Source organism: Arachis stenosperma, chromosome 1 (assembly GCF_014773155.1).
Source record: "Arachis stenosperma cultivar V10309 chromosome 1, arast.V10309.gnm1.PFL2, whole genome shotgun sequence".
NCBI classification, from domain to species: Eukaryota; Viridiplantae; Streptophyta; class Magnoliopsida; order Fabales; family Fabaceae; genus Arachis; species Arachis stenosperma.
The window spans coordinates 10,271,540-10,284,694 of NC_080377.1; the positions used below are offsets into that span (position 1 = coordinate 10,271,540).

Here is a 13,155-nt window from a genome sequence, read left to right on the forward strand (position 1 = left end):
GCATCAAATTGCTATAATGTTGTTGTTGTTGCTGCCATCAGTGTCACCAAATTATAGCTTTCCATCAAAAAAGGCATCCAAAAAAAATTCAGTTGTTCTATCTAACTCCTTACCATATGCAACCCCTAAATCTTTAACAATGATCATAACATGGCTATATAAATGATTTAATTATAGTAGCTTAAAACTCTTAGACAATCAATATATAATAATTAAAGCCATAAATTATATATAATTGAGTGATTGATTATAATTTAAAAAAAATGAAGATTCACGTACAATTATTTTTATATAAAGTTAATAATTAAAAATATTTAGATGATAATTTAGTTAAATTTATAAATTCAACTAATAATTTTTAAATATCAATTTCAAATATGAGTTTTCACCTTTCAAATTGTATATATTATTACATGAGTTTTGTTTTGATGATATATAATAGTTATCTAAATGAAATTCATGTCTTTAGATAAATTTTTAAATAATAAATTTGAATATTTGTTACTTTTAAAAATCATAATATTGCAATACATGATTAAATTTTTATATTAAATTATTTTATATTGTAACTAAATTCTGATTATAACATTACTGTTAAAATAACATCTCATGATCAATTACCAACTTTATCTAAATTTCTTTTGAAATAATAAAAAACTTATAGTGGTATTTTTCTTCTAAAATCAAGAATCTAATTTTAATGTATTGTTAAAATAATTTTCCACATACATCTAATTACATAATATAAAAATAATTATTTTTTTACATTAATAGTATGAATGATTATGTCAAAAAAACAAATGTAATTGTACTAAAATATTTTACACACGTGCATCGAAAAAAGGAGACGAAATAATGAAACTAGGAAGAAACTGCCAATTCAAAGTGTGAGAGAGGTATAGTAACTGCCAGTAACCGCCAGGGACGAGTGGGTTTGTATTCAACACATGCCTTTTGCATTGTCGATACTTGAAAATTCAAAGGTGGTGCTTTCCTGCTACTGCATATATATATACATACCCACAATAACAAATGCAATATAACTGCAACAACTGCTATTTGCGAATCCCAGGCAATGAACGACATTAACAACTACTCCTCCTTCGCAGCCGATTCAGGTTCTCTGGACTCAAATCATTCATGCTTGATGGTTGCGGTTGGAAGTGTCGGTGTTGAGTTTGCACCTTCGTCGTCTTCTTCATCATCATCATCTCTTACTCGGTGCCGTAAACCTAGAAAGAAGAGCGCTAAACTGATAAGCATAATGGAAGAAGAAGGAGTGAAAAGTAACAAGAAGCGAGACTCGGAGGAGGCGCCGAAGATCACGCGTCCATGCACTCAGTGCGGCAAGAAATTCTGGTCATGGAAGGCTCTCTATGGCCACATGCGGTGCCACCCTGAGCGGCCGTGGCGAGGCATAAATCCTCCTCGGAACCTCATCCCACAACCACTAGTACAAGAAGACACGAGCGGCGACACCCTGGAGGATCACGAGGTTGCCACGTGTCTCCTGCTGCTAGCGAACAGTGGGAGGGAGACGGTTAAAAATGATGAGGCTAATGAAGTGAAGATAGTGGAATGTGGAGATTCTTATCATTACAAAGAATTTGAGTGCTCCAGTTGCAAGAGAGTGTTTGGATCTCATCAAGCACTGGGAGGGCACAGAGCAAGTCACAAGAACGTCAAGGGCTGCTTTGCCATTACTCGGACCACCACCGAGGATCATCTACTAAACATTAACCTCCTCGCGCATGCTGACCACGGCGACGGCGATGGCATCGCCAGCCACCAGTGTAGCATATGCCTCAGGGTGTTCCCCAGTGGCCAGGCTCTTGGTGGACACAAGAGGTGTCATTGGGAGAAAGCTGAGATTGATGAGACTGATGGGTCAACGTCAACACTACTCCCTGTTGACCTCAATTTGCCTGCTCCTATTGATCAACACTACTACCATTGCTCTTCTTCAACACTCACTCTGGATTTGAGGTTGGGTCTTTAATTTTAGCCTACCCTGCCTCATTTCCTATTCTTAATTATTTTAATTTCCTATTTTTCAGCTGTGTGTATCTTAGGTTATATATCTTCTATACTTAGCTAATTGACTTTGGAAAAAGAAAAAATACTTAGCTAATTGACCTTATTAATTCATAGTCACATACACAATTGATGTAGTGCTAACCGGTGCGCTGCTTAATGTTCCTCACTATATATATATCCATTCCTTAATTCTCTTTTATTATTACAATACTGATCAAGTTTCAATATTGATTTCTTCTCCTTATTTTACCTTTTATCTGCATTATTCTTACACTTTGTAAAACACATATGTATTAACATTCGAACTGAACTACAATTATCACTAATTGATAATAATTCAGGATGTTATGTCTATAAATTCACATAATTATTTTCTACATTTAGATCACAAATAAACCCATGTTGTAGCTGGAATTTGAAAATTACTCTTACCTTATGCGCGAGTACACGAGTCCGAAGTTATCATAATAGAAAATAAATGATAACTATTTTTTTTATGTCAGTGATAACTTTATTTTAAGAGAAATAAATAGACGATGAACATTTATAAAAGAAATAGCAGTTTTCTAATTTTCACTTTAAATGTAATAATGTATATTGTAAGAAAAATATATTAATTCCGATATGGTATTTTAGTGAACGACAAAACTGAAAAATATATATGGTAAGTCACTTAACTTATTATGAGTTATCAAGGAGTATCTCCACATTCATCATTAACAAAGTTGAGTATCACACACACAAAATTTATACCAATAGAAGTCTTTTATCTTGTCATCATATTTATAGAAATGTTTAAGCTTTTCTTAATCACTTTTATATACATTTTTCGTAATCTTCTTTTCATGATATAATTTTAAAATTTTATTCATTTCTTATCAATAATTTTTAATACAAAAAAATACACAAAATAATACACATAACATTCTTCCTTTTCCCAACCCTTCATCTTTCTTGTTATCTAAGGTCTTGGCAGAGTTCACTCACAAAGATCTACATGCGTATATTAGCTATGATAATGCTAGATATTCTTTTATTGAAATAAAATTACAAAAAAAAAAAAAACTTTAATCTACATTGTATGTATATAATAATGCTGCACGCGACAATTACCTAGTATATTTTGGCACCAAATCTGGACAAGTTACTAATTATACTAAAAGTTCCAAAAGATCTTGCTCAGTTTCCAAATCCCACATGACTATTTTTCCATCCAATCCTGCAGTTTTGAGGAACAAGCTTTAGGGCTTTAGCTAATGTAGCTGAATCAAAACTGGCAAATGGAATTATAAAAGGAGTGAAGAAAAGAAATTCAGAAGACCATCCACATTGCACAAACCTGATGTGCTGAATCGCCTTATCTGTGTCCCTTGCCTGCTAAGAGGGATGATAGAACTACAAGCCCAGAAAGCCGACAGTTAATCAACGAACTTAATACAGTTTATAAATACATAAGATGCGTGAATCTAACTGTTAGTTAAATTGTATTATGGTTAACGAGTAGCAGCAAGTCCACAACATAAAATTTTAATAAGAGTCTCGTGAAGAAAATAATATTGTATAACCAACCAAACAAAAGTAAGAGAAGGTCGCGAAGGAGATGTATACTTTATACAGTTTTCGTGTACAACTCCACGTGTTCTTGAAGTTTCGACGGCATCATTGCTCACTCCAAGCTTGGCTTGGCCATAAAACTTCCCAAATGCTTCAGAAAACTGATTAAGCAGACAGAATTAGATAAAAGGGAGAGACAAACCTCGTGTTAACAACATAAAAAGGACAATGACATGCATACAGAAAAATAAAATAGCAACAAAGAAATGCCATACACCAATCTATCTAAAACTTGATTTAGCATTCATATATGGCTCCAAAAAGGCGGTATGATACCCAAGGGATTCAGTCAATAATAAAAAAAAATATGTCAGTTTCTCACGACTATATTGGACAATCCTTTTTAAGAAACTTAGTTACCTGTGAGCCATATCTTGATCCAGATGATACTGCTTTCCGTTCTCCAAGATACCTGATAAAACTCCTATAGAAAAGTGATAATAAGTTAATAACCAAAATATAAGTTAAAAAAATAGAAAATAAAAAAAGACGAATCAACACACAGCAACATCTCCCACTCACAGCATGATTGATATACGAAAAACCCCACTAATGTCTAATTCTAGTAAGATTTCACACAAGTTGACATAGCCTCAATGACTTGGCCTAATCAAATTGGACACTAATCTTATAAACCCGTATTTGAGCATTCACATACCAAATTCCTCTTTCATCTGCAGCAAAGACCATTGGGATGCAATCATATCCTACGCCTATCACCATTTTCTCAGAAACAAATAACACCTGAAAACATATCATACAAGGATCCACCAATTCAAGAAAATATCAGCAAATTATTGGCGAAAATCTTGAAAATTTGAGAATGCTTTAGAAAGAATGGATGCTGACCCACATCACGGAGAGGCAAATCACGGAACATAACATTTTGAGCCAAAGGAGAAGGACCGACATCATCAACAAAATATATCACAGAATTATGGCCTGCAAAATAGCAACAAATACAGTAAGGTCACAAAAGATTATAACAGAGATATATGAATAAAATTGCATGGCTTTGATAGAAGTTTGGCCCCAATAATTATTTTTGAGAAAATTCAGATAAGGCAAGATAAACTAATCAAATTTGTGCACCATGAAAACTTGACAACACAAGTATATGCTTCTCAATCTTCTTTGTTAAAGCATGAAGAAAATGACTAAACCTGAGCGAAACTCACAATGAACAACCTTAACTTTGGAAAAACAAAAACCAAAACTAAAAGATAAAAAACTGGCAACAACAGTTCTGGTTAGCCAGCATATCAAGCCAGAGAGTAGAATCTTCTCACCTACGTAAGCTAAAGTATTTCCACTTGGTGACCACTTGACTCCAAACGTCCAAGATGATGACAAATCAAGCTGAACAATTAACTGTTACACAAGATATATAGTATAAGCGGAGGCCACACTAATGCAACATATCTGTCCATTTCCTTCATCTATTTTCTTGTTCTTTTTATGACTTATACAATGGAAGAAAAATTGTATTAACAAGAAAAATATGTAGGAAACCAAAACTCAATTGATCTTATAACTTCAGAAGAATTCAATCATTTGATCAAATCAAAATGCTCAGAAGTACTCAATAGGATATCCACAGGATATGAACTATCATGAACTTCACAAGAAATTCATGTACTGCAGCATGCATACGAAATTAAAATAATTTAATGTCACATCTATTCACTAAGTTCACAAGTGCTATATTCAGCTTCCTATTTGTGCGAATAAGGATCATCAACTATCTACATCATAATAATACCTAAGCAATGAACCTAATATGTCAATACCATAGTTGGCACTAAATCTGAGAACCTCATCAACAATAAAAGAAAGGACAGATATCTTGACTTTGGGGAGGAAGCTTATCAACAATTCACATGAGGAATAAGAGTTAAGTATTGAATACCTCTCCAAACCTTGACTCTTTTTTTGGATCCCTGTGCCAATTCATCATGTAAACATGAGTAGTATAACATAAGCATGAAAAAAAATATAGGAATGTTAACCATAATCAGAGTTTCTGTTATCATACCTTGCATCTACACCTTTTATAAAGGTGGAAAATATTCGGCATTTTCCATCTGTGGATGTTGATGCAACCAGAATCTGCAGCAAAATATAAAATAAAATAAAATAAGATGCGGCTTAAACAGGTTTCTAAACGAGACAGTAAACAATGATCTAACATTCGATTGTTAAACTAACGTGCTAACAGTGTTGCATATAACATAACTAGGCTAATGATAGTCTAATAATTTTACCCTTGAGTTTTCAAGTTACTCTTTTGTCACATATAAAGTTCAAAGTACTTCATTTTGACCAACCTGACTGAATAATATGGTTTATATCATCCTCTATTTGGATGAAACAATAAATTAAATAAAATTTTAAAAACTAAATACATAATAAATTAAGTTTATATGTTTGAAATATTGAGGATTAATAATAATAATCTGTGAGTAACAAGTAGTTTTCTTGTCTATTAGCCATTAACATAATTTATTAATCACTAGAAAGAATTTCCAGAATGGCAAGGAAGTGCATCCACAAGCTTATCAAGCCTACAAGGAAGCGTTCTAGCTTCTATTTATTGTAAAATTACAAGAAAGTCTCAACACATATGAATAAGAAAGTTAGAATGCTAACATTATCAGGATGCCAAGAGACACTTGTCACTGAAGAATCATGTCTTTTCCTGATTAGTTTGCTGACCCACCTGCAGAAAAAAGAGAGGAAACAAATCAACAAAATAAAGAATAAGAACAGAAAACAGCATGCAGCATCTAATAATTAAATAAGGTAGACTTGTATACATTTTGATATTCTTTTAACCTCGTAAAACATACAAGTTTAGAATTTGCAGAAAAGCTATTTTCAATGTCAGATTCTACTTCTAGCAACTGTTGCACTTATATAAGATAGGAAAAGTCATAAGTATGCCCAAAAGAAAAAATGGAAAAACATAATCATTACATTGCCAGGATGAAATAAGCATGGAAAAATAAAACATATGAAAGAAGCAAGGACAAACCAGTTGTTTTCCTGCTCATAGTAGCATATACAAACAGTTTTGGCTCCACTTCCCACTGCAAACTTGTTTTCTGCTAGCACAGAACTTAGACATACATTAAAAACAAATGAACCAGAAAAACAAAAACTATGGAATAATTCTGGAAAACAAGAAGAAATGTTATATAGGAGGAGTGATCACTTGTTAAAGAAGGGGAAAATGACCTCGTAGAGGACCAAACCTCTGACATTAACATCACGCCATAGTCTTAGCTCTTAAAATAAAATAGGACCAGAAAAAACATGACCAGGATTTAACTATCGTTAGTTTATGGCAACAAATTAGTCATTGTAAAATCTTGCAACAAATCTAATAAGTGCAAACAACTAGTCAACCTGTTCAGAATGTAGGCAATGAAATAGAGAGATCTGAGTCCTACACAAAATGCAAAAAGCAACAACACCTATATTTGATTTAGATTTCAGATGACTTAGCCACCACAAACATGATTAATTCTAGACATAAATTAAAACTTTCTGAATAATTCTTTCCTCTCAGTAAAGTTCATGACTTGAGAGAGTTACTAGGACATGGCAGCATCCTTCATACCTTTCGGACTCCACTGAACACAGAGAGCAGCCCGGTTTAGCCTAAGGATAACAAGTGTGGGCACCCATTCTGATCTCTCAAGGTTCCAGACATATCTACAGAGAACAAAGGGTTTGCATTTAATTCGTTGCAATGCAAGTGAAAACAGGAAATTGACATCTATTATGTCCGAAAGCCCGAGAGAGAGAGAGAGAGAGAGAGAGAGAGAGAGAGAGAGAGAGAGAGAGAGAGAGAGATCTATTGTTCTAGATCACACAGACACTCACGAATTCCGATCATGGGAGGCAGTAACTATTTTATTTGATCTCGCGCCCCAGTCTATCCCAGATATTATCTGGTCATGCTGTAAAAAAAAGCAACAAATTCCTCAGAAACTATTTATAAAGTCCCTAGCCAACTAGGTCTCACCTAACTATGCTGACATACAGAAGGAGAGTATAAAATCAGTACCAAAATCATTTCAATTAAGCAGAGAAAGAATATTAGCAGGGTACCTTTTGGAGAACATGCACCTTTTCCCATTTGTCTTCAACCAATCTATAGATGTGAACTTCACTGTTGTTTGGACATAATGCAACCACTACAAAAGTATATTAATATATTATTATATATTAAGAATTCATGAAGCAGCAAATTATGACCAAGATATGTATGACTGGAAGCAATGGCAGGGAAGGGTAAGGGATGGCTATCATAAAGGCCTTTCTGTATTAGCCTTGTGTTGCCACAAAACTGGTGTTTGATAACAGAAAATACTGTTGATTTTAGTGGAGGGGCAAGGTAAAGTGCATTTGCCATGGTTATGTTGGGAAAAATATTTTTCCAAAACATAATCTATCCATGAGTGTCTAAAATAATGACAGTAAAAAAAACTTAAGGGCTATCATGTTGTTATCCAAAACTCCAAGTAACACAGATTAGGATGATCTCAAACATCTAAACAACATGAAGGAAACTTGAACTTTCTTATTTTTCCTCCTCCTCCAAATATCTTCATATATCAAAGCAACATATTTCACTCCGCACACTACATGTATCCATTATTTACCCACGTATTGCCCTAGGTCTAGAGCTTCCAGTTTTGGTACCATTTTTTTAAACCTATGGGGCTCAATTCTATACATCCTAGATTCCTTCTACAATAGTTCAACTCACTTCCATTATATATATAAAACACTATTCTCTAAAATTAGAAAGCACACTAAGTTGTTCAAAATTCAAATAAGCCGGCAAACATAATCTTGTTCAAACAGAAATGTGATGTCAACATGAAAAAAAAAAAAAAAGCTACTTATCAATCATTCTCCACAATTAATCACTCTTTAAACATTTTTTCCCAAGCTTTAAGGATCTAATCGCTACAAAAGCAAAACGATTTGATAGCTGAAACATGAGATATTTTCATCTCCGCCACCAAACACGTTGATACTTCATTGGATTACAACGGAAACGAAGAACAAAATCAAATATCAGATCGAGTCAGAATCCATTTACAAAACTATAAAACTCCGCCAATCCAAGACCTAGAAACAAATTAACAAACTACCTTATATTTTCCGTGGAATAAATTTTCGTTGAACACGAAAAGAACACACACAGAAGCTCTAAATCGCGTTAATTCCGATCGTGAACCAAAAAAAAAAAAAGAGAAAAGAGAAACAGAGCATAGAGATAGACAGAGAGAGTTACTGGATCGATCGGCGCTCCAAGCGTGGCAAGTGATGCATTGTGCTAGTTGGTGAACCGCGGTAACCGCCATTTTCTGTGCTGAGCTGAAGAGAGGGAGAGAGAATTGAGATCTGAAATTGAGAAGAAAGGAGAGATTGGTTGAGATGCTATGCTACAGAGAAAACACTGAAGTGCTTCTTGGCGTGAGAACGAAGATGAAAGTGACACACCGAAAGGGTTTGTTTGGCACTGTTTTTGTCGTCAATTCATCATCATTATCATTTTCAATATTTTTGTCTATTCCACTGAAAATAGGGACTGTGTCTCTTGTTTCTTATAAAATTTCCACAGTTAATAATTTTTATTTATATTTACAGTACTTCTTTTCCCGCAAGAAAAATTTAGTTTGGGGATCGTTGCGGCTAATTTTTGGTAATGGATTTCTATTAAGTGTTATGCATTGTTATGAATTATTAGTGTGTTTTTTATGAATATAGAGATAATTTTTTTTAATTACAATTCATAAATGGGAGATTCAAAATTGTGAGAGAGAAAATTTAGGATTCGATGTGGAACTTAGTGAATTCAAAATTAGATGATAAATATATTGAATTTTCAGTATTGTAAATTAAATTTGAGGTTTGGTTTTGTAAAGTTATGCGTTCGTCCGATCTTGATAAATTTAAATTTAGTCATGGATTAATTTAAATTTGATCCTCTAATTTAAGTCAATACTAGTCCTCTAATTTGTGACAAACTAAATCACGTTATAATAAGTATGAATGTCTATTTTTTCAATCAAGTTAATTTTGGGTGGTGCAATATTAATTATGAGTAGTACTTTATTTTTTTATAATAGACTTTATATTAATGTAATTTGAAAAGGAGAATTTGAACAAATATAAATACGGCAAGAATTTGTGATAATAGGAACACAAGAAAAATCAATAACAATTCTTTCTCTCTTTTATATTGCCACACATTCTTCTCTTTCTATTTTATATAATTTACTATATATATTATTTCTATTATATTGAGACAATTAATTGTGCTGAATATTAATATTAGAATTTTTTATTTACCCTTTTTATTATATCTTCCTTAGTTATTTATTTCACAACACGTTATCAGCACGAGACTCTAATCAAATTTTTAGGAAGACTCAGGTAACAAATTTTTATTATGTCGAAACTCTCTAATCTTAAATTCAATGCTCTTGATATATCTGGAAACAACTATTTATTATGGATACTAGATGCTGAAATCCATCTTGATTCAATGGATCTTGGAAATACCATTAAGGTTGAAAATAATGCATCACAGAAGGATAAAGCCAAAGCCGTGATTTTTCTTCGTCGTCATCTTGACGAAGGATTGAAAAATGAATATCTCACATTAAAAGATCCTGCAGATCTTTGAAAAGATCTTTAGAAAATGTACAATCATTAAAAGACGGTGATACTTTCTCAAACCCAATATGAATGAACACACTTGCATGCCTCGAATGTGTTCCTGCAGTAGCAGTATCGAGAAAAAGGATTTAAAAAAATATTATGAGCTAATTTCTTGCCTTCTTGTTACTCTTAAGAAATCATGAAACGCGGCCAACTGGCGCCGCCCCATTTTCTGAAGCAAATGTAGCAAGTCATTATCCCAGAAGAGGTAAATGACAAAGTTTTGGTATCAAGAAAAATTATGGAAGGAAAAGGAATTATGTTCACAAGAAATGATATCACCAGAAGTGAGATAAAGAAAGAAATATTAGACAAAATAAATCAACAGAGGATAAGTGTTTCCGTTGTGGTGGAAAGGGCCGTTGGTCGCGTACCTGTCGTACTCCAAGGCATCTAGTCGATTTTTATCAAGCATCTTTGAAAAAAGACGACAAAGGAAAGGAGACGAATTTCGTTCTAAATGATGTTGTTAAAAATTCCACCACTCATTATGATGTATCTGATTTCTTTGAGGACCCTGAAGGAAATATTGGTCATTTGATCAATGATGAAATAGTTTAATATGTGAAATTGTTAAGTACCCATGTAAATAAATAATGAAAAAAACTTATTGTTAAGTTTTATTTTCTATATATTTAAGTTTCAAATATGATGTATATAAATAATGAAATATTAATGTGTCAATTTAACTGTGCATGTACTACTACTCATCTTATTATTATTATTATTTGTCTTTGAAGAAAATGGCAATGATATATAATGAAAATGTATGCCTTGCGGATAGTGCAAGTTCGCATACCATTCTCAAAAGTTATATATATTTTACCCATCTTGTGCCAAAAGAAGAATATGTTAATATTATTATTGGCTCAGGCAATGTGATAGAAGGTTCCGGAAGAATTATAATTTTGTTTCCTGAAAGAAAAAAATTCATAATAAATAATGCACTATTGTCTACTAAGTTTCTAAGGAACTTATTGAGTTTCAAAGATATTCGCCGAAATGGATATCATATTAGACTATGAATGAGGGAGGTGATGAGTACTTATGTATCACAACTCATGATTCAAATAAAAATGTTATATTAGAAAAATTAGCTTTATTTTCATTTGGATTATATTATACCAAGATTAGTTGATTGAATCACATGTCATTGTATACCAGAAGTTTACTGGCCCAAATGAATTCATAACTTGGCACGATCGATTGGGTCATCCGAGAACAACCATGATACGGAGAATTATTGAAAACTCCCATGGACATTCACTAAAGAACTAGAAGTTTCTTAAATCCAGTGAATTTTGTTATGTTGCATGTTTTCAAGGAAAGTTAATTTTAAGGCCATCACCAGTAAAGATTGGATTTGAATCTCCTGAATTCCTAGAAAGGATTCAAGGCGATATATGTGAACCTATTCATCCACCATGTGGATCTTTTAGATATTTTATGGTCCTAATAGACACATCTTCGAGATGGTCACATGTGTGCTTATTATCTTCTCGCAACCTGAAATTTGCGAGATTACTGGCTCAAATTATTCGATTAAAAGCACAATTTCTAGAAAATCCAATCAAAGCAATTCGTCTTGATAATGCTGGTGAATTTACTTCCCAAACTTTTGATGCCTATTATATGTCTAATGGAATAAGTGTTGAACATCCCGTAGCTCATGTTCACACACAAAATGGGTTAGCAGAATCACTTATTAAACTCCAATTAATTGCTAGACCCTTACTTATGAGAACAAATCTCCCAACTTCGGTTTAGGGGCATGCTATTTTACATGTCGCAGCACTTATTCGATTGAGGCCAACGAGTTACCATCAGTTCTCTCCTATGCAATTAGCTTTTGGCCAGCAGCCAAATGTTTTCCATTTAAGAATATTCGGGTGTGCGATATATGTTCCCATTGCACAATCTAATCGCACCAAAATAGGATCCAAAGACAATTGGGGGTATATATTGGATATGATTCTCCCTCTATAATAAAGTATATTGAGATACAAACGGGGGATGTATTTAAAGCCCGATTTGCGGATTGTCATTTTGACGAATCAAAATTTCTAATATTAGGGGGAGAGAATAAGCTTCCTGAAAAGGAACTTAATTAGAATGCATCATCGTTGATACATTTAGATCCTCGATCAGGGCAATGTGAACTAGAAGTTCAAAAGATTATACATTTACAAAGAATAGCAAATGAATTGCCTGATACATTTTCTGATACAAAGAGAATAACCAAATCTTATATACCAGCGAAAAATGTCCCAATTCGAATTGATGTCCCAGTCGGACAAATAGCCACGAAAGCAAATTCACGCTAGAAGCGTAGCAGGTTTATCGGTTCCAAAGACAAAAATCCTCGAAAAAGAAAAAAGGTAAATTCTAATCCTGTTAAAAAAGACATAGTAAAGACATCTGCAGTTGTCCAAAATTCTGATATAATTTTAACGCAGAAGACGTTCAGATACTTGAAAATTGTGAAAATGACGAGATCTCAATAAATTATGTCTTTACAGGAGAGAAATGGGACCAAAATAAGTCAATTGTCAATGAAATATTTGCATATAATGTGACATTAAATATCATGCATGAAAGTAAGGATCTTGAGCCAAGATCAGTCGAAGAATGTCGACAAAGAAGTGATTGGCCAAAATGGGAAGAAGCCATGAAGGCTGAGGTAGACTCACTTGCAAAACGTGAAGTCTTTGGACATGTAGTTCGTATACCAGAAGATGTAAAACCTGTTGGATATCGATG

General features: G+C 33.3%; 2 protein-coding genes across 2 annotated transcripts; one reads left to right on the forward strand and one right to left on the reverse strand.

Annotated features, from left to right (window-relative positions):
- Positions 1-1,075: 1,075 nt before the first annotated feature.
- On the forward strand, positions 1,076-1,999 carry LOC130975023 (zinc finger protein ZAT3-like). The gene has a single exon (XM_057899860.1). It carries the CDS (start codon positions 1,076-1,078, stop codon positions 1,997-1,999), a length of 924 nt encoding a protein of 307 aa, XP_057755843.1.
- A 912-nt stretch (positions 2,000-2,911) lies between these two features.
- Positions 2,912-9,231, reverse strand: LOC130946527 (actin-related protein 2/3 complex subunit 1A-like). Its single transcript, XM_057875332.1, has 16 exons — positions 9,172-9,231; positions 8,963-9,072; positions 7,768-7,853; positions 7,540-7,616; positions 7,274-7,368; positions 6,686-6,755; positions 6,301-6,370; positions 5,687-5,760; positions 5,561-5,591; positions 4,941-5,022; positions 4,505-4,593; positions 4,310-4,395; positions 4,012-4,075; positions 3,646-3,752; positions 3,377-3,432; positions 2,912-3,256 (listed from the first exon to the last, which is right to left on the reverse strand). The coding sequence occupies exons 2-16, from the start codon at positions 9,030-9,032 to the stop codon at positions 3,189-3,191; spliced, it is 1,125 nt and encodes a 374-aa protein (XP_057731315.1). The 5' UTR covers positions 9,033-9,072; positions 9,172-9,231; the 3' UTR covers positions 2,912-3,188.
- Positions 9,232-13,155: the final 3,924 nt, after the last annotated feature.